At 49.5% G+C, this 21,275-nt stretch overlaps 1 protein-coding gene across 14 annotated transcripts in view; it reads left to right on the forward strand.

Annotated features, from left to right (window-relative positions):
* The window catches only part of EIF4G3 (eukaryotic translation initiation factor 4 gamma 3), a 91,558-nt gene that overhangs the window by 20,124 nt on the left and 50,159 nt on the right, over positions 1-21,275 (forward strand). For 7 of the 14 annotated variants that reach the window (XM_085242098.1, XM_085242102.1, XM_085242107.1 and 4 more), the window contains exons 2-5: positions 189-264; positions 2,827-2,970; positions 16,504-16,599; positions 21,055-21,087. In XM_085242098.1, coding sequence (XP_085098224.1) covers positions 189-264; positions 2,827-2,970; positions 16,504-16,599; positions 21,055-21,087 — 349 coding nt within the window. The remainder of the gene's footprint in view (positions 1-188; positions 265-2,826; positions 2,971-16,503; positions 16,600-21,054; positions 21,088-21,275) is intronic. The other 7 variants (XM_085242103.1, XM_085242104.1, XM_085242111.1 and 4 more) reach the window with 4 other exon arrangements.

Raw genomic sequence — 21,275 nt, forward strand, 5'->3', positions numbered from 1 at the left:
GCTCCACACCGAGACGCAAAACCTGTTGGCAGCAGCTTCCTTGTGTGGGCGAGGAGGGGACTTACTGCCACAGGGAGGCAAGTGCAAACAGGGCGATGGTGGCTGTGGCTCTGCGTGGGGCGGCGGGAGGAAGCAGTGCTGCCCCCACCTCCCTCCCCGTGCTGCTCTCCTTAACGTGCTGCCCTCAGGATCCCCCGCGGCCCCGTGCAGCAGCCCCTGGAGGAGCGGATCTTCACGCCGACCGTCTCTGCCGTGTACAGCACTGTGAGTATCTGCGTGGTGTTGCTGGGTGCTTCCCAGCACCAGAATTGCCTAGTTTCTTGCATGCAAGTCGGTAAGCAGTGATGCTATCTCCAGGAGTTGGGATCCCTTCCTTTCCTCCTAATTCAGCAGAGCAGTGGGTGTCCCGAGGCGGAGTGGCGGTGGGATGAAGGCGTCCTGCATGCAGTTGGTTGGCTCCATGCCTTGTGCTACGTGTCCTGTCACAGGAGCAGCCCAAAGAGATTGGGTCTTTGCATTGAGCTGCAGAGAAATGTTGTGATGCACAGTGAAAACCTGGGGTGGGTGCTTTGGCTCACTGGTGCTTGTTGATAAAGCTGGGTCATCGAGGAGACTCAGTGCCGAAACGCAGCAGTGTTTGTGAACGTACGACACCATCTTCCTTTGATTCATTTCTTCTTTTCCCATGTGGCAATAGCTGGAAGCCCGGCTTTATTTCTAAGCTGTGCTAAATCAGCAGGGCCCTGGGAAAGCACCACTTTGCTTTTCTGGTGGGAGAGTGCACATATTTGGAATGCCAAGAAGGCGCTTCCAGGCAGCTCCTTATTATTTGGGAAAGAGGAAGGAAAGCTGTGGATGCAGGGAGTTCCTTCTGTGTTGTGCAGCCAGCATAAGTGTTTCTAGAAGAATACAGGCTGCTGCACAAGGGTTCCTCCTTCCCTCATCACTCTGGGCCCAGGGGAACCCCCCTACCCAATTTTTTTAATTTCAGATCTTTGTGAGGGTATAATGCGGTTGCCTGCGGGGGAAAAGGCAACTGTAAAAATGTAAATTGATGTAAAATGTAAAAGTAACCGTAAAGAATGAGCTAAAATGACTTTTCAGTGTGAAAAATACCTCTCCTTGGTGTGGTGCAGGAGCAGAAGGCAGGGCTGGAAATGTCTCTGGGCTTTTAGAAAACACAAATTTGGAAGCCTTCCACTTAAGGGAAAGGAGTGCCATTTATCAGTTGGGTTCCATGAGAGCTTTCCTCCCAAGCCCTTTTGGCAGGTGGCAGATGTGGATTAAGTCCTGGAAGAGCTGAATGGGGACAGAGGAGGCATGAGTGCAGCTGGTCCTGGGAGCTTGGAGGTGCTTGGGTGTGCCAGAAGAGCTGCTTCTGGGTGTGAGGTCTTGGATGTTTCCTTGTAAGCTGCTTCCTTCCTTCTGGTTCCCAGCAGAGAGATCCCTTCAGTCAGCCCTACGCCTGCTGTGAGATGCTTGTCACCTGTGATAAAAGCCCTGGGCGGGGGTTTATCCCTGTGGTGGGATGAGCACTCCCAGTCCACTTTGGTGCCCTTAAAGGAATGCTGAAGGCAATCCTGGAGAAAAGAGATCACCTGCCTGGGTGAGCAGGCCCAGCACCACGTGCTGATGGGCTCAGGAGCTGTTCTGCCCCGTGGGGCATCCCGGGGGTCTTTGTGTGGTCAGGTGGTTACATTGGGTGCTGGAAGGAAAGAGGTTCTGCCCAAGTCAGTTTTTGCTTCATCTCAGGATGCTTGTGTTGTGCCCTGTCCCTTCTGGTCTTACCTGAGGGTTTCCTGGATGTGACTGTGTGCCTGAAGTTGTGGACTCAGAAGGGGAAGAATAGTACAAAAGGTTTAAACCCTGAGAGAGAATTGTGGCCTGAGTTTACCTCTCATATAGTCTGTTACTCTCTTTAAAACACGGATTAATGCTTCTGAAAAACAAAAGACAGATTACCTAGCAAATTAGTACGCAATTTTCTGTATCTATTTTCAGGAAAATAATTTCAACTCTGGATTTATGGACATCTGCTTCCTTAATAATCTCAGCCCAAGTTTCTGTTGCAGAATGTCCCCTGTAAACAGTGAAGCAAAGCCCTGGTTGAGCATCCCAGGACAGAAGTTGTGCCCTCGTGGACTTGTTGCTTTTTAGCTTGCTACCATGCAAATATCTAACCCTGACTTCAGTTTATCTGTAAATATGCTGTATGTAATATTGGGGGGGGCTCATCCCTGACCTGCCCTCAGGGTGAGCACCAGGGTGCTGTAAATCTCCCTGCAGTGAATGGTTCTGGGCTGTTTCCAAGCCTTGGGAAATTGCACATTATCGTTCTTGTTGATGGTGCAGCTGTTTCAGGGTTGGAGGTGATGTTTAAGAAGGCATCAATATTTGGAATGTAACAGCACGACTTGGGAAAGTTCAACGTGTAGTTGAACTCTGTGACTTCTGCTCTCATGCTGCCTTGCTGCCTGGTGCTAATGCTCAGCTGCAGATGGAGAGCCAGGGCTTTGCTCCTGCCTTTCTGGTGATGCAGAATCAGCGTGGTTGGGTACAGCGTGTCATGGGAAGCTGGGAAGGTTGCGGCCTGGAGCCAGAGGGGTGCTGCACAGCACGGCCCCAGCGTTCCTCCCCATTTCCCAGTGGCTCTGGCTGGTGCTCTTGGTTTTTGGTCCTTCCCCATTTTCCTTATCTGTATGCATTGACTTGTACGGTGTCTCACTAAAAATAATAACGATAATAATACTGTGCTGCTAGCTGCTTTCTTGAGAAGAGTACAGCATCTCTACAGATCGAATTACTAATGTTCTGTTTTACTAACAGTTTATCTCCACACAGGTAACACAAGTAGCAAGACAGCCGGGTCCTCCTGCCCCATCCCCTTACACTGCACATGAAATAAATAAGGGACACCCAAATATTGCTGCAACGCCACCGGGACACGCGTCGTCCCCAGGGCTCTCGCAGGTAAGAGCACCAGAGCAGCACGTTCCCAGCCACACTCTTTTCCTCTCGTGTAGTTCTTGGCTTTGCTGCTCAAATTCAACATATCTGTCCTGTTTGTGACCAGTAAAAGCTGATGAAAAGACACCTCAATCTGGCTGCTGAGGGCAGGCTGCTGGGCAGGGTGACACGCTGTGACAGGCTGGGGACAGCTGCGTGCTGCTGTGAGCTGCTGGTAACGGCTGTGCTGGAGGAGGCGAGCTTCTGCCCTTCCTGCCAGCTCCTCAGTTTGGGTGAAATATTAAACCCCAGCTGACCTTTCAGACCGTGAGATGTGTGAAAACAAGTGAGGTCATGCGAGGAACACTTCACCTTGATGTTCTGCGTTCTAGATGAAGCTTCGTGATGTGTGTCTGATGGCGCTTGGTGGGAAAACTGGAAGCCTGTGGTTGTGTTTGAAAAATGTGCGAATGTTCCTCTTCTATGAAGTGGGAAGTCAGAGCTGAAGTATCTATTCAGGATCACAAGTAGCTTGCGGGTGTCAGTCAGCAGTCTCTGAGCGGTGCCTTGTGCTTTTGCTGCATGGCTGTTGGTAAGGAAGTCTCTGGTTTGAAGGCTGAGCTGAAGAGCACAGCAGGGCTGCAGAGCAAACCCCGTGTGCCGGCCGGCTTGTGTCAGGGATCACAGAGCTTGTTCCTGGTAGACATCGTCAACAGAGGGAAGCTAATCATGGCACATAAAAGGGGAAGAAAGAGACATTCTAGGCAGCTTCTTAACAAGAAAACTCTAATCAAGATTTTTTCTTCCCTTAATATTTTCCTGTTGAGTCAGTGCATACGTAGATGGCGGGCTGTGTGCCAGATCAGCGCTCTGGCCAGCCAGGAAAACACTCGTTTCCTGTTCTGCTGGCTCTTGGAAATGAGCATCAGCTGGCTTGTGTCACTTGCTGCTGCTAGCAGGACCCCGAATTGCGTCCTCTTCAGGATTCAGGGGCTGCGTGTCCCCTGCTGGCATGGGGCAGCCCTGCGGGTGGGACTGCAGGGGGATGAGGCGTGCTGGCTCAGCCACACGAGGTCGGGGCAGTTCTGCAGTGGTGCACAGAGCTGGGACTTGGTGGCAGAGCAGCAGCAGTAGTGCTTTCTGTTTGTAGCAGCGTGTGCTTGTCTGTGCCCTTAGCTGGTAGGGCTTTGGGTCAACTTGAAGGCTGTGGTGTGTGGTTCTGTTTTTTTTTGTTGTTGTTTCTGTTGTTGTTGTTTTGCCTTCAACCCTAGAAATGTTAGCGTTCTCTCCTATAGCTCACTTCAGCTCTGGTCAAATGTTGAGTTGCAGTGTTATATCAAAATAACCAATTTTCTGGCATAGCAGGGTGTGGGCTGGAGGCATTACCTATTTATTGCAGCTATCTTTTTTCTCCTCTGGGTTTTTCTAAATGCCTTCTTGTGTTTGCGAAGAAATGAGGTGAGTAGAAGTCTCTTGTTTGCAGACCACATTTTGGGGGGAATTCTGTCACGACTTCAGGTATTTGTTTTCATTTGGGTAAACAATCAAAACTCCCTTAAATCTCTCATCACACAAACATTTTTCTGTGCTCTGATGATTCTTTTTCTCTGCTCAAACTCCTGGACTCCTGCTGTTTCCCTTTTGAGGTAGAGGGCCTGGAGCTGACACGGGGCTCCGATGAGTGGTGTGTTCCCGAGTTCTATAATGGCAAGGTAGCATTTCATGAACTCTCCCATATCTCCACGGCCCACACTGCTCCTGATGGAGCAGAGGTTGTCTTTGCGTTTTCCAGTCGTACCTGATGTGTGTGTCCTTGATTTGAGAGCCACGAAGATGGTAAGCAATGGAGCACTTCATTTGGATAAGAATCTGATTAAGGCATCATTCTTTTTTCCCCAGACCTGTGGCTTAATGAATATTCTTAAAACTGAGTCTTTTTAGGGTAGGGACGGCCGTGTAGGCAGCAATGGATGAAAATGTGTATGTGTTTTTGGGCTTCAGGTACTGAGATCTAAAAACCGTTTTGCCACAGTGCTAGCATTCCTGTCACTGGGGTGGTCCCAGGCTGCTCTGATGCCATCAGCCCAGCGCTCTGCAAAGGGACCGCTCCCTGTACAAAACTCGGGTGCTTTGTAGCTCTGCAGATATTTGTGATGAGCTCCCAGCGTGGCATGGAGAGGTTCCTGGGCCTGGGGAAGCACGGCTGGGGTGGCACGGGCTGCAACAGCATACGGGGTGGTTAGTGTCTGCTGTGGGAAAAAGAGCCAGGTGCAGATGGGTGCTGTACTTCTGTAGCTGTCTTTCCTTCTCCATTTAAATGAACAGAAACAGATGTCTGTGTGCTGCTGTGGCTCGGTGTCTCTTTCGCTTACTCTTCTGCCTTTTCCACTTAACATAGCCAAACAGGAGAGAGGGTTGCTGTTCAACTTCTGCAGTGACCCGCCTCTGGCACTGTGCTGCCCTTCAGAATTAGTTCTGCAGCACGACAAGGAGAGCTTGGCAGTGCTGAGAATCGCTCCCACAGCAAGACCAGCACTTCTGCTTCCCAAATTCCAGGGCCTTGAAGTCACGCTGCTCTGGAATGTGCCGAGCTCTGCTGGTGTTCGGGAGCACGCAGCACATGTTGCTGCAGTGATGCTACTGCAGATGTGAGATGCTGTGTCTGCTGGTCCACATCTCTGCTCTGTGCAGCGGGCCCTGTGCAGCAGGAGAGGAGTGGCACAGCCCTGCCCCCTCACCTCGGATTCATCTGAGACTTTCTCAGCATGCAGAGAAAAGGAAAAATCAGCAAAAGGCAGTAGATAAGTTTCTTCCTGGGCATGGCAACCGGAGCGAGTTCTGCTGGGCTCAGGTAGGGCGCAGGGCACGGCGGGGTAGTGCTTGCTGGAGCACACTGATCCCACGCTGGATGTGAGGCTGTGCAGTGTGGTGTTCACATGGCTGTTAACACAAAGCAGCTGAGGGGCTGTAAATCTGCAGCCCGCTCCGGCTCTGTGTTGCAGTAATTTATTGTGTAGCCGTGCCTTGCGAAGGGAACAGCAATAAAGCAGAGATCTTCCAAAGCAACCAGATTGGGACTTGGAAGGAGACAGCAGAAGAGTGCTTTCCTCTGTCTGCTGAGCGATGAGAGGAGGAAGAGGGGCTCCTGCAGGCAGGAGGCAGCACGCAGAGATGGGGCATCAGGATGGGGCTGCTCAGTCTTCCTCCCCAAGGCCTCGGAGTGCTGTGAAGGATCCCAGGGAGCAGGCGTGGTGGATTCTGATGTGCGAGATGGAGGAACGCAATGGGGGAATGGATGAGAAGCGGTGTTCCAAACAAGACACCTTGTTCCTCTGCTTTAGCTTTGAAGTGAGGGCTCTGATGTGCATGCTGAGGTATTCCTCTGGTATGGGACAACAGTGTGTGACACCAACCAGCAACTCTTGTAACAAATGGCCGGGAGTTTCATCTGTAATCACGGAAGCCTCAGGTCTTGCTCCAAGCACGCTGTGCACTGCAGATCAGCGCTCTGCTGGGTGGCACTGCCCAGTGCCCTGTGGCATCCGGTGGGACCTCCCTGTGAAGCTGCTGTCCTCATTGACAGCTGTGTTTAATAATGCCTTATCTGTTTGTAACAACATCGAGATACACTCACAGAAAGCAAGAGTGCAGAGAGCTGAATTCTCAGGATCCTGGTATACAGAGACCTTGACTTTTAGGTGGCTGATTTAAATCCAAAACAGATTGTACTAGCTGAAGCTTGTTACCATCTGGTTCTTTGCCTTAAGTGAAAAGAGTTTTGTGGTCTCATTCTGGTCCTCAAAAATGTCACCATTGCAAAATTAGCATTTGTAACAGCACTGAGATATTGCTTGGTACCTCACGGCCTGGGAGGCTGCGCCAGGCACTGTCTGCGTGCCATCTGTGGCATGTTATAGGCAATCCCCACACTCCTTTATTATCTTGGCTCCTTCCTGTGGGAGCTGGAGCTCTGTTGTAACCATGGTGTTTATTCAGTATTTCCCTCCCATCATCAGTTCAGATATCAGATGCTTTTAACGAAGTAACAGGTCGTCTGCCCATAGCAGATAACAGGGATAAAGAACACTGATGTAGCTGTGCTCTGGGGGTGCCAGCAGCAACGTGCTCGTTGTAACGCTCATGTTTGTAATGCAGCTCGCTGCTCCTGAGCTTGAGAGGAGTCGATGGCTGCAGGTGGAGGTCTGAACGGTGAGTTATTTAACAGCTGATAAACCCGGGGGAGGCCTAATCTTCTTCTGGCCTTTGTATGGAAGGGCTGCTGGAAGGGCAGCGGAACTCTGTGTTGTGTAATAGGATTAGGGGCGTTTTGATGGGGTTAACAGCGCAGGGAGCGTTTGCTCGTGTAACATCTCTCCATGGGTTTGATGAATCCCGTGCCTGTTACCTGCTCAGTTTTGACTTTGAATTAGGGGAATGCACCTGTGCTTAAGAAGAGCTGCAGGCTTTTGTGGAGCTCTGGGATAGTGGGAAGGGTGCAGTATGGCTTCAGGTGCCCACTGATGCCATAAACTTCCATAATTATTTAGCCTTGGAAACAATTTTTTAAATGTCGTGGAGGGGATGAATGAGTTGGCATTAATATTGGTGCACTTGGGAGGGACTGAAAGCAGCTTCATTCTTTTTTTTTTTCCTTCTAATAAGGAGGAGAACCCGTTACAGATTGGTCACCTGTACCAGTACCAGCCGTGCACAGACACGGGCTGCAGCACAGACTGTGCCTGGGATGAGATCTGTGCAGAGCCGGCCCTTGGGCCAGAGCGGTGGTCAGTGCTGTGGTCTTGGGTGGCCAGCAGGTGGAGGTCAGTGTTTTTGTCCTTAAGCCTGCTTGCTGTCAGGTGTAAGCTGCCCTGGCTTGGAGTTGCCCCGGTCCATCTCCTGCTGCAGACACAGAGGTTTGAATGCAGAGCTCGCTCAGTGCGCCCTGGGTGCACCGTCCAGCAGGAGGGTTGTCTCTGACGTGTCACAGCTCCCTTTCTTCTTTTTTGTACACATTTCCTGGTATCGCAGTCACATGCGCTGTGCTTCATCTTGATGCTTTTCAGACTTTCCCATATTTTTTGATAACATAAAATAACATGAAGCAACTTGTGCTTTCTTACATTTAATAATTTCTGTTGTGGTATTCCTTCTGTTCCATGCTATTTAATTGATGTTTTCTCACTCCAGAAGAAGATATCGTTTTCAAGCAAACACGATGTGTTGCAGAAGGCACTGTGTGCTCATAAACACTGGAGTCAGCACAAAAGTCAGAGCTTTGCACAGTCTGCATTTGTAAACAGAAAGGGCAAAAATATCTTTGCAGCAAGATAAATCTTGGGAGAAACAAGTTTGCTCACTAGGAAAGCTTTTCAAGTGGTTTGACACTACAGAGCCTCTCTGACAAAGCTGTGTTTTTGGAATTCGTGAAATCCCAGCTAGTGACTTCAGCATCTCCTCCTGAAAGTCGTTTCAGAGTCGGGGCCCTCAGACTGCTGCCATGCTCCGTGAGATCAGGTGGTTGTGGGCTGAGCCTGCTGGGGTTTGAGGTTCTCCAGGAGGTAAACTCTGCAGCCCGAGCAACCTGCTTTTGTTCTATCAACGTGGAAGTTCTTGTAGTTCAGTTTGTGGCCGTTCCCTCTTGTCCCAAGGCACACAACTGAGAGGAGTCTGTTTCTCTGCGCTGTCAATCAGCAGGATCCTACCTAAGCATTCTCATCTTGAAGTCACAGACCCTGCTCCTCCTGGTCTGCCTGATGCTCCAGAAGTGGCTGTGCAGATTAACAGAAGGGATGGTACCAAATGTACGGCTGTTGTCCTTTCTGTCCCAGCATCGGGTGATGTCCCACCCAGCCAGATGCAGCTTTTAGTTGGCCACTGGAGGAAGCAATGAGGAGGAAGGGCACAGAGCAGGGCTCCCAGCTGGCTGCAGGTTGTACTCCTGAGCAAAGTGGTTTTCCTCAAAGTGGTGTTCCTTAAATTGTGATAAGATTTTGTGGGCAGGCCAAGTGGAAAGCATAACTCAGTGGGTTCTGCTGAGAGCTCCAGGTCTGCTCCCAACAGAAGAGGTGCTGGAATTTCTCCCCTTAACTCACAACATTGTGAGTATCTTCATTATGGAAAATAGCAGTTCACTTGATTACATCATGCTGATGACCAGACCACCCCCAGCTTCCAATGCGTGTGCTGCACTCCAGACAAGGACTGGCATTTCAGCCTCTGTTGGAAGCCAACTCAGTCACACCGGTACTTACAGATGTTACAAGATGATCGCCTGCTGTGACATTATCTCTGCCCTCGTGCTTTCCTTAGCAATAGTTTTGAACTTGGCCAGGTGCTGTTCTGTATGGGTGGGCTGTAATGGCCACGGTGAGGAGCTGCCCTGCCCAGCAGGATGCCTGTGCACCAGTGTCACAGAACAAACATGTTCCAACATTTCACTCTGTGAGCACAGCACGGGGATCTGGTTAGCAGCTGGAATGCCTCGTCATTTTTATTTCTTAAAACAGAAAGCCCAGGGGTTGTCCTTTGCTTCCCAGAGCCATGTGTTGAGTTTACCTGTGGTCGAAGCGCTGTGCCGAGGGCTGCCTGCCTTCAGCAGTGTGGATGCTGAGCAAAGAAGTGTGATGGGAACGTGCACGGTGGTTAAAAACACAGGGTAAGCCAGAGCTCCTGGGAGGCAGCGCGTCCAACAGGGACACTTTGTCTCGCTTTCCCCTTTCACCCTTCTCCTTCGTAACATCTCTGCAGGAATAATAACCACAGTGTCTTAAGCAGGAAGGAAAAGAGTGCGTATCTTGTGTCTGTGTGCCCTCCGCACAAACAGCCTTTGTGCAGGGGACAGGAAACTGTGTTTTCTTCGCCTTCTTCCCTCGGTGGGAATGTGATTTTTGGTGTTGAAGTTAGAGCAGTGCCTGTAGTGCTGTGCCTGCTGCTTGGGGCTCTGCTTGCTGTTCAGCTCGCTGCATTGGCCCTCTCAAATGTGTGATGCTAAATCATACAAAGCCATAAAAAGGTCGTTAAAAATTGAGTGCGGATAGTAATGACACAGATGAGATACCCTGAGATAAATTGCTGCAGAGCAGTAAAGATAACAAAGGTTGAGCCACGCTTGTGAAAGAAGTAATTCCTTCCGTGTTAGGATATTTTTATCCTTCTAAAGGCTGACTTTGCTGCTTCCCAATACTTTGCAGTACAGGGAGGTCTCCTGAAGGCAGGATGTCATGATAAGGATGAGCTGATTTCAGTGATGCTGCATCATTTGCAAATGAGCTGATCAAAATGAGAGGTTCTCATTGTGCCATATACCGAAGAATCTCATATTTGAGCAGAGCTGTGAGTGGGGCTCTCTGTTCAAACAGAACACCCCGATGGTGTGTTTGATTATCCACAGTTGAAGTATTGTTGTAAATAGGAGCGAGGAGTGTGTAGATGGGAATGGCCCCATGTTTATTGATGTAAGACTGAAGGAGTGCAGGCTTGGTTTGGGGCGGGGGACGGGACGGCTTATTCTGGGGATATGCGAGTTCATGGCTGCTTACACCTTTCTTAGCCTAAAACTGAGGCTGCTCCAAAGCTGAAGGTGGAGAAGAATCGAGGTGCTCCACTACCTGTGGGGGTGAAGTCAGTAGGTAGAAATGGAGAGATGGCATTTAAATGATTATCCTCTTAATTCTGAGGGCTGAAATGCTGAGGAACTGCCGATTACGAGTGCTGCACACTTGCAGTCATTCAGGTAGCAAAGCGCTTTGGCCGTGGGTGGGCAGATTAGAACCAACTCGCCAAACGAAGGATGATTCAGGATTACAAGCCACATCTCTGCTGGCATCCGTTTGTGTTTGTGAACCAAGCGATTCTTTGTGCTGCCGCAGGGATTTCCACCTGCGGCCGAGGCCAAACTGCTGCCGTACCGCCCCATGGCCCAGGGGAAAGCTTTCTAAGAGGCTTTTCTGTGCTGAACAGCAACCTCGAGCGCTGCTGCATCTGTACAGCCGGCCTGTGGTCCCTCTTGTGGTTTTCCTCCAGGAAAAGAATTCAGCAGCTGGAGGGGGAACCGAGTCTGGCTCCTAAAAGTAGGGCAGGAAAAGGAGGCAGGCATGCGGTGATCTTGTGCTGTCTTGTCTCTCAGTCCTGGAGCAGTTAGGTTTTGTGGCAGGGAGCTGGTGTAAGAACTTTTCCATCTGGGGTTACTTTGTGCCGGCCTGGAGGTGGCCTGGCTTGTCACGGGCTGGGTTGTCACCCTCCAGATCAGGAAGCCTTTGGGCTTGCTCAGGGATAGCTGAGAGCCGCCTTTGGCCCCATGTGTTTTGTATAGCTGTAACATATTTTGCTTCTGCTGTCATGTTCCTCCCAAAGAGATGAAAGCATTTTGCTGGCGTTCAGCTGAACTGCAGCTCACCCCAGCGAGGAGCGTGGCCACTGCTGTTGTTACCGGTGAGTAACTGGAAGTCCAAAGGTTTTTCTCACCCAAGGTCAGGCTGGGGTTCAGTGACAGAGGAGACAGCGGCAGACTCCTGAGTCACAGTCATGCGTTGGAGCTGCAAGACCATTTCACCTCCAGCTACATAACTTCAGTAAATATAGAGCCATCCCAACTCCTTCCACGAGTCGAGAGACGGCGCAGGGAGCGGTGGCAGAGCTGTACCACGTCTCGCCGGGCTGCTGAAGGCGGGGAGCTCAGGAGCAGCACCTTTCTGCCTGGAGATGGGAGAGTTTTGTTCCGACAAGAAAAATCGTCGCTGGCTGCGGGAGGCAGGGAGCTGCGTGACTCAGCTCTTTCTGAACCTGATGTGTGTACTTTGCCTGTTAATTCCCAGTACAGTCAGTACTGAGGGCGTCATGTTACGCAGCAGGCACAGTGTTTACTAACCAGCTTGGGAGCTGATCTAAGAATAACTTTTTTCATTTGTTTTGTTGGTAGCGATGATTTCTTGTTTTATTTTTACTTTTTGCTTTGCGCAGTCGGCAGCCTGAAGCCAGAGCTCTGCACAAAAAAGATGGGAAGGGTTTTCCCCAGCAAGCTGCTGGAATACATAAACACAAATATTATCGCCTTTCCTTCCATGGGTAGCGACGTTTCAAACACAGCCATGAGGATGAAAGCTTCAGGAAGGCAAATTGCTGTGCCTTGGAAGTGGAGCAGCTCTGCAGCCATCCGTTCTGTTGCAGCCCAGGTTGCTGCAGCTGCTGAACTTCAGGGATCTCAGTGCCAGCATTTAGATGCTTCTGAACCAGGATTTATATGCAGACCAAAACTTGTTTCCCAGCCTTTCCTTCTGTGATAATTTATTTAGGGACTTTCTGGAGCATCTCTTCGGTTGTCCACCTTGTGTTCACTGTTTCAGCCACATTTCCAGCATGACAGAATATGATTATAATTACCTTGTGTACCTATTGAAATGCTTGGCATAGGAGAAGTCCTTTTGACAGGTGAATATGTGCAATACTTTTAATCAGCCTACTTGTTTGCAGGGCAGTGGATTGTTGTGATTTATTCTGATGCTTGTTTTGGTAGTATTTTAGGCTGCCATGTACCACAGTTATCTACAAAGCACTTTTTTTTTTCTCTTTTCCCATTATGCTGTTTAACACAAATACCAGCTATGGCACACCTCCATCTAGCTTGGAGCATGCAAGACAGAAGCACGTGTTTCACAGCACTTACACAACAGCATGTTTGTTTAGATGATGTTTGTTAATTCAGGTCCCTCTGTAGGGCCTCCCCACTCCCAGGCAGATGGACATCTCCTCCCAGCTGGGTGTCATCTGCAGACGTACTGAGGGTGCACTCAGTGCTCATCCATCTCATCAGTGAAGATATCAAACAGGTTGTGCCCCAGCGCCGATCCCTGGGAACCATCCTTGTGACCAGCTGGATGTAACTCCATTCACCACCACTCTGTGGGCCCTCAGCCAGTTCTGTACCCAGCAAAGAGTGCACCTGTCCCAGCCATGGGCTGCAGCTTCCCCAGGAGAAAGCTGTGGGAGGCAGTCAGGAGCTTTGCTGAACTCTAGATGGACTATAGCTTTTCCCTGTGACTCTGGGATGATTACCTGGTCGCGGAGGAGATGAGATCGGTCAGGCAGGAGCTGCCTTTCATGAACATGTGTCGACTGGGCCTGATCCCCCAGGTGCCCCACAGCTGCCATGTGAGCTCTCTGAGGACCGTCTGCTCTGTGACCTCCTGCAACTCATCTCATACTGCTGGGCCTGCAGCTCCCTGGATCCTCCTTCCAGCCCTTCTTGTAGATGAACATCAGATTAGCAGTCTCCAGGCATGTGGGATCTACTCTGCTGACCAGAACTGCTGATAAATGATGGAAAGCAGCTTAGCTGTCACCTCTGCTCATTCCCTCAGCCTCCTGGGTGGATCCCATCAGCGCCATGGAGTTGTGACAATCCAGGTGGAGCAGCAGATCTGTTTCCTCCTGAATTTGAGGGCTTATTCTGCTCCCTGTCCCTCTAGGTCAGGGTGCTGAGTGCCCTGAAGATAGCTGATCTGATTATTAAGGACAGAAGTAAAGAAGGCTTTGAGAACCTCAGCGATAATGTTCCCCACTGCATCCCGTAAAGGATGGAGATTCTCTTTGGCTCTCCTCTTGCTGTTAATTTATTTGTAAAAACATCTTGTGTTATCTTTAATAATAATGACTGGATTAAGTTCTTGCTGGGCTTTCACCTTTTTAATTTTCTCTCTGCCTATCCTAGCAGTGTGCTTGTACTCTTCTCAAGCTGCCTGCCCATCCTTCCAAAGTTGGTCAACTCTTTTTCCTAGAGTCTCAGCAGAAGCTCATGGAACACTTCCTCTGCCTCCTCACCTGGTCAGCTCTTCTGTCACAGGCTCCCACTGGGATGTCTGCCTTGCTGATCTTCCTCCCACCCTTACCCACAGGGACGTGACATTCCCATCCCTGAGCTCTGGAACATCAAAACAGTCCCTCACACACGGGGATACCCCACCACCCTCCTTCATTGCCTGTCCCTCCTGCAGAACCTGTGGCCCTCTGTTGCAGCTCTCTGGTTCTGAGTGTTGCATTTTGGCGATGGCAACTAAGTCAGATTTTGCCTGCTGCACAGTGGCTTTGAGCTCCTCCTGTTTGCTGCCCATGCTCTGGGTGTAGATGTGCTTCAGCTGTCGGCCGTCGTGGTTGGGAACAGTGCTGGCTACCCAAAGCATTACCTTGTTTTGATGACAGGAGCCCATCAGTGGCTGCTGTTTGAGCTTTTGTGTGATTATTTTTTTATAACTTAATGCTGTACTGACTCTGATAGGGTTTAAATGCTTAAACAAATTGGATACTGCGCTGCAGCATCTTGCGTTTGCCTCTCAGCCTTGCAAGTGTCAGAAATGACATCTGTTATCAATGAGGTGGCTGTATTTGAATGTGGCACTGTGTTTCAGAATGCCTGCTTTGCAGTCGTGCTGCTAAATGTTGAGTTGTTAGGCTTAGTGTTAGCTGCTCTTCCCTTTCTTAGGGATCCCTGTTTGGAGGTGGGTCGGTGGTAGTGTGGAAATTGTATCTAACCTGGGCTTTTTTCTGTTGCGTGCTATTTAAGCCTGAAGAAAGCATGTTTTCCTGGGCCTGAAGAAGGGGAGGAATACCTGATATTTCCCCCTTTTCGCTGGGAGAAGGAACGGTTGGAGCAGTCTGGGGTAAGGCCTCTTCTCTTGAGATACAGGGCAGGCATGGGAGTCTCCATCGTGTGGGATGTGAGAGGAGCACCCAGATGGACACAGAGCTGTTGGACCTCCTGGGGGAGAGGAAACCTTAATGTCATGATTAATGCCACGATAATGGCAGAAGGTCGGGAGTGAGGTAGCATGGATGCAGGACTTCACTAGATGGTGGACAGAAAGACACCATTTCCTCTGCATCTTGTTAGGGCTCGACTGTTTGATTGACTGAGAGCCCTCACTGCAGCACCGTTACTGCTGTGGGATATGTGAGATAGTGTTTATTATACAGCATGACATGAACAGCTCAAGCAGAATCACACTTGTCAAATAAAAGGGGAAAATATTTGATGCTGCATCTGACATCTCAAAAACTAGAAGACAAATGATTTGTTAATGTGAATTAGAGGCTTTGCCAGTGGTAAGAAAGGAAAGAAACACTGGTTTGAGAGGATTGGGCTAAGTGGGCTCCCCAGGAGGAGGGCAACAGCAAGCCTGCCAGAGGTTGCTGTTTCCAGAGCAGGAGCTGATGAAAGCATTTCATGGCTCTTGGCCCAGTCTTTTCTGTTGTGTTGGTATGAGCTGCTGCAGAATAACATTTTTCAGCTTAATATTCTACCCATTATTCTACATTCACAGCAAAGATCTGATGATATACTTGGAGACAGGGATTTCTATTATCTCCCTGACCCAAAAAGCGATGTGAAAATCAGGTGGAAAATAACAGAGCGTCCTTCTTAGTTAGCTTGTGCAGTGAGAACGCTGTCCTTCAGCGCCTGTGTGCCTGTGCTTGGGTTTTGCTCAGTGATGATCAGCTTGGCTAAGTGGGGCAGCGTGGGGCCAGGCAACGTGATGCTCCTTGAGCCTGGGGGTGAGCAATATGTGTGTTCTCCACATTCATCCACAATCCACCATCGGTAGAACTCCTGTTACACTTTGTAAGGGCTGGCTGATCCTCCCTTGAAGGCCAGGGCAGGCCTGCTTACCCTTGGCATGGTTTGCTGTCTCAGGCACAGAAGGTTTGCAGGCTTCAGCACTGCGTTTCAGGGCTTTGTTGCTGTTCCTAAGCCACTGCTTGCTGTTTGCCTGAAACTGAGCTCCAGGCTTTACGCTGGATCACCAACCGTGCTGCAAATCCTGTCTTGATTGCTGTGGAACTACTGTTGCACAAGTTTCTTTTTTCTTTCTTTATGACATTATTATTTAAAGAAAAGGTAAGCTATAATTGTAGTTGCTATTTTTTTAAGGGCAACTACCCCAAGAAAACATCCTCAGAAAGGAGGAATACCCTGTTGGAATGGTGATTGGTATAGCTCTAAAGCTGTGCTCGTTGTTACTTTGGGCAAATAACATGGGGGGAGAGCATCCAGCAGTACGAATTGTTACAGCCCATTGAAATCAGTGGCACTATGAAAATTTACATAGCCAATGGTATGTCTTACAGCTGTAACAATTTCGGGAGGTTTCATTGTGTTGCAAATGCTTTATAGCAGCAGTGGTTTGTAGTAAATGCATTTGAACTTACTTCTTGTGGATTGTGGAGCATTTGGCAGCAATGCCTACGGCTCCAGCTCTCCCTGGAAACAGGTTCTGAGCAGCCTTCTGGGAACTGCCTGGCCAGAGGGACCAGACCACAGAGTTGTGATGAGAGTTGCACTGGTGTGTGCTTGTCACTATGTTTTCCATGGTGGCACTTCTGGACTTTAATTTGGTTGGATCCTTGACAGAGAAGACTTTCGCCGCTTTAATCACCCGATCTGTTTGTGTGTTGTCTTTTATCTTGAGGGTAATCAACAGCCTGTCTTGATGATGATTCAGTTTTCCACCTTCTGGCGCAAATCCTTGGGTACACTCATGTTGTGTTTACTTTCTTGTTCCCTGGCAGGCTCCTTACCCCTCAGGACAGAATGCAGCTCCAGCCACGCTGGTGTACCCTCAAGCTCCACAAACAATGAACACTCAGCCTCAGACCCGCTCGCCGGTAAGGCAGCCCACCTTTGTTTTACCTTCTTTCTTCCTTGTTTGCGTGGTTCTCTGTGTGTATGTTTGTCTGCAGCACTTGGCCACTTCTCTGGAAAGTCAGTTTTACTGAACTGGAAGCACATTCCAAATGGCAAATCTTGACTGAATATGCAGGCGTTGTCCTCATAGGATAATTTTTCTTATCAGAAAAGAAATGATGGAGGGATTCTCATCTACATTCAAATAACATGATTTATTTTTAGCATAGTTGCTTTCAGGTTCACTTCATTTTAAAGTTAGATTCATTACCAGAGTCTTTCTCTTTGCTTCATTTTTTAATTTTTCTTTAAGGAAGTATTTGCTAAGTGGTAGCACAAAGATCAGTAAATGAAAGCGCTTCTCTGCAGCCACACTCAGTCCCCAGTGGCCTGTGGACTTTACTCAGTGCCACTGGATCAGTTCTACCCATTTACTGCTTAGCAGTAGGTAGGTGCTCACTCATGGAAGGTAGAGCTGCTGTGTCCCCCCCGTCTTGCTGTGGCAATCCCCCTTCCATCTGCCTTCAGGTTTGATTGTCCTCCGCAATCTTTTTGTACTGCTCTGCTATGATGAGCCTTTGGTTCCCTGAGCTCTTGTTGGGAAATCTCCGCTTGTAGTGCAGTCCCACGTGGTGCTAGGAGACCTTCCTGTGGCACTGCGTGCTTAGCCCTGTGCTGCAGGCCTGCTAGCATGCTGCCCCGGTGCCGAAAGCCTCAGATAGCCAAGGGAGCAGCAGTCCCTGCGCCTCTTGTGAACCTGCATATGCGTCGCAACACTTCAGGTTACCTGTGAAACCACTGCACCATTCCCAGCACTCTTCTCTTTTTAGAGTAAGATGAATGCTGCTGAAGCGTGGCAACTGAAAGCCTCCGAGACAGAAGCCTTCTGTTTGCCCACTTAACAGGTACAGTGCAGGGCTAGCTTACCGGTGTGAGCGCACCGATGTGCGTGCCCACTCCTGGGGGTTCTGCCCCCAGGGGCTGCAGGAGGGTTAGTTCTGAGAGCTGCTGACCTCTGTGCCAATGGGTGAGCCAATTAATGCCAGGTTTGATGATGTGATGGGGACCCCACCAGATCCCACTGCTTTCCTAGTCCCCTGTTCTGATCAGTAACGTGGGATACTGGTAGTAAAGCTCTTTGCTCAGTAAGTATATTCAACATCTTTATCTTTAATTGTTGAAAAGCAAAAATAAACTGATATGGTTAGAACTGGAGCAAAACCTGACTGAAGAGCTGCATCTCTAAACCAGTTTTTTTGACAGCCCAGCAGAACAGTGCCAATACATTGCACAGACAACTGGAAGAGGAGGAAGGTTTTGGAACAGAGTCCGGTTTACAGGTCCCTGGCTGGAAGAGGCTGGATAAAATACTGCATTGTAAGCAATATAACAAACTGTACTCCTTCTTGCAGGCGATTGTGCCAATGGCACTGTTTTATTTCTTTATTTATTTTTGTTTTTTTTACCACATCTTTTTTGTTGGCTGATCTGCAGAAATGCACTGATTTGCTTCTTTGCTAAAAGCATGAGCTCCCATGGCAGTTCCTGCCAGGTTAAGTGGCGACAGAACATCCAAAGTTGAATTGAAGTTTGGAGGGTCTGACCTGTTAGGATGGAGACCAGAGTGACTTTGGGTTTTCTGCTCAGCAGATGATGTTTTCAGGAGATTTGGCCAAAAAGGTGTCAAATTGTAGAGGCTTGGCCATTACTAAATAGGTACTGAGGAAGAATTGGCCTGCAATTGTCAGCCATTTCTCTGTGGTCGTGAGCCATTTTTTTTTTTAACTCTCATGTATGCAGTTTTTGCCATCTGCTCTGCTAGTGACCATTTCCACCCCATTACTAAAAGCCACGCACATAACATTCCATTCCACCTCCCCACCCCGAAACAAATGCAAGGCCGGCCACTCCTGGGCTACTCTTGCATTTTGTTCTGGCCTTGGTTTACTTTATTACTATTATTATTTTTCATTTATTTTTAGCCTTTTTTGGTGGTGAGGGGAGGGTGCAGAAGCAGGGGAAGGCGGCAGGATGGCTCTGCCACCCACACGTGGCCCCGTCGTCCCGCTGCGGGGATGCTGCCGGTGCGGCCGGAGCTCCCTCCATGCGGTCTCTGCATCCCAGGGCCATTGGCAATTGCACGGCTCAGGCTTTTCTGTTCCTCCCAGGACAGTTGCCTTTGCAACCCCAACTGGCTTCACGTGTTGTCCCCATTAGCTTCCTAGCGTTGCCGCTGTGGGATAGCGGGAATGTCAAGGTGCAGCTCCAGCAGGGGGAAGGAGAATGAAACCCGAGTTGTCTGGCACTGCCGCAGATGACCTGTTAGGTGGTGGCAGCGCCGGCTGCCCGTTGTGCATCTGCCAAAGGCCGCTGGTGTTTGTGCCACCCGGCGGTGGCTCTTCCCAGATGGGTGCTCGCCGTGCCGGGCCGCCAGGAGCAGATAGCAGCCGTGCCCAGATGCGTGCTGCCAGGTTTCCGCACCCAGCTGTCCTTTCATCCTACGGCCCTCGGAAGAGCAAAGCGTCCGTTTGAATCCAAGCCAGCAGTGACTACAGTTTGTTCTGTTGCTTACAGCTGCTAATAGGAATGAATCCTGTCAACCTGAACTGTTTTTTTTAAGAAAAGCAAAAAATTAAAATAAAAAAAAAATCAATAGCCAGTGGTGACCAGTGCAAATAGATCAGGGTATTTTTAACTAATTTTGAGGGTTTTTTTTTATTTATTTATCTGTATTTTTTTTCTTGTAACACATTGCTGCTCACGCTGGCATAATCTCTGGCTTCCTAAGGTGTAAGCATCAGTTCTTGATGAGAACGAATCTTTCCTGCAGAACAGGGATGAGAGGCGTGTTGACCCTCAGATTAAGCAGCACGAGCTTTTTGTACCCCATTATGCTCTTTTTAGTGCTTCTAAAACACATCCGACATATTTATTTTTCACTGGCATCTAGCAGGGTGTGCAGCCCCACAGAAAGGCCTCTCTCAGCCTTTCCAGGGTCAGCGCTATGCCTTCTTCTCAAACACTAACATTTTTTTGAGGAGCTCTTCCTGAGGAACAGGGACCCAAAGTGCATCCATCTCCGCTAGGCTCCCACAGGTCTTTGGTCTGAAGAGCTGAGAATTTTTTGTGTTTTTTCTTATCTGGAAAGCCGAGGGAGATTGTTCAGGAGTGGCTGCTGGGGGTGGGGATGTCATTGGGTGAGTCAGTGCAGGTGATTCTGTGTGAGCTCTCACGGTAGTCACTGTGTGTGCATTTCCTCATTTCTGATGGTTTTTGACTTTCCACCCAGATGTTGCAGTGAGGTGAAGGTAGAAGGAGTGTGTGAACGTCGGTATTAGAGTCTGCTTCTTGGAGACATGGAAAATGAGTGATTAAAATGTTTATTAGGGAGAAAATCAGCTGGACCAGTGAATATTTAAACTTGCATCTTGTATTTAATGCTACTGAAATAGCAGGGATATAGGGCTGGAAGTCATTCCCACTCCGCTTATTCTGACTGAGAAGAAATCTCTTGTTACAAGAGTCAGTGATTAGCAGCCAGTTTTGATCGCTTTTCTCGTTAGTCCTTTTCTACCATGAGACCCCTGGCAGCCCTCAGGGTCCAGCAGGGGCAGTAGGGGATGTGGGGCAGCGCTGCGCAGTGCTGGGCAGAGAGACATCACAGTGGGACCCGGTCTCATTGCTCCCTTTAATTGTTGGAGCTGTCACCCATAGGTGTACCTGTTCTCATCCGAGAATTCTGCTGATTACGCTGAGAGTTAAGAGCTGAAGTACCTAACTTGGCTTCTTAAAGAGGATACCTTGTCATCTTTATTTATATTTTCCATTTCTTGCATTCATTTTTATTTCTATTTTAACAACCTGTTACTTATTGGAAAATGCTTTAATGTCGACCGAGCATGTTGAATTCTGAATGCTTTCCTCCCCATGTAACCCAGGCGGGTGGGAAGTGACGTGCCCACGCGCGGGGCTGGGGGCTCTCCCGTTCCCAGGGCCAGCAGCGCCCGGGGGCAGCATGGCTTCACCCTGTCCTTCAGACGGGCTGACAGCCCTCGCCAGTACGGACTGGGGAGCGGCTCTGAGGCCAGCTGCTTTCACCATTTACCTCCACTGTAAACATCTGAAAACCTTCGCCGCTGCTGCTTTGAGTTTTTCCTGGGCAGGGTAACGAATGCCTGCACTGCCCCAGGACCTCTAAACGGCCGGCAGCTTTGGCTGTTTGTCCGCCAGCTCCGCAGCAGCGCGCACTCCCCGCAGCGGCGCTCACCCCTTCGATCTCAGTACCTGTCTGTCACTGTCCTGCAGCAGAGCTTTGACTGTTTGTGGTTTTTCTTGTGGGTTTATTTTTGCATAGAGTGTGACATTTTGGTTTCGTCGTGGTGTTTCTGACTCTTTGTGCCTTTCCTTTTGTGTTTGTTTCTCCCGCCTTTCCCCAGTTTGCAGCGGGGCCTCGACCTGCCCATCACCAGGTACAGTACCCTGCCCCTTCATTATCATCCTAAACTAATCTGCTGGGGGAGGGGGTGGTCAGAGGCTGTCACCCACTAACCTGGGGCGGAGGCCGGCTTTGGAGCCCCGCTCCTAGCTGCTAGCACCCACATAACCCCGCTAACAAGCTGCCTGCAATGCGGAGTAACACATAGCTCCAGTTTGGTGT

Source organism: Meleagris gallopavo, chromosome 23 (genome assembly GCF_905368555.1).
Source record: "Meleagris gallopavo chromosome 23, MGAL_WU_HG_1.1, whole genome shotgun sequence".
Classification (NCBI taxonomy): Eukaryota; Metazoa; Chordata; class Aves; order Galliformes; family Phasianidae; genus Meleagris; species Meleagris gallopavo.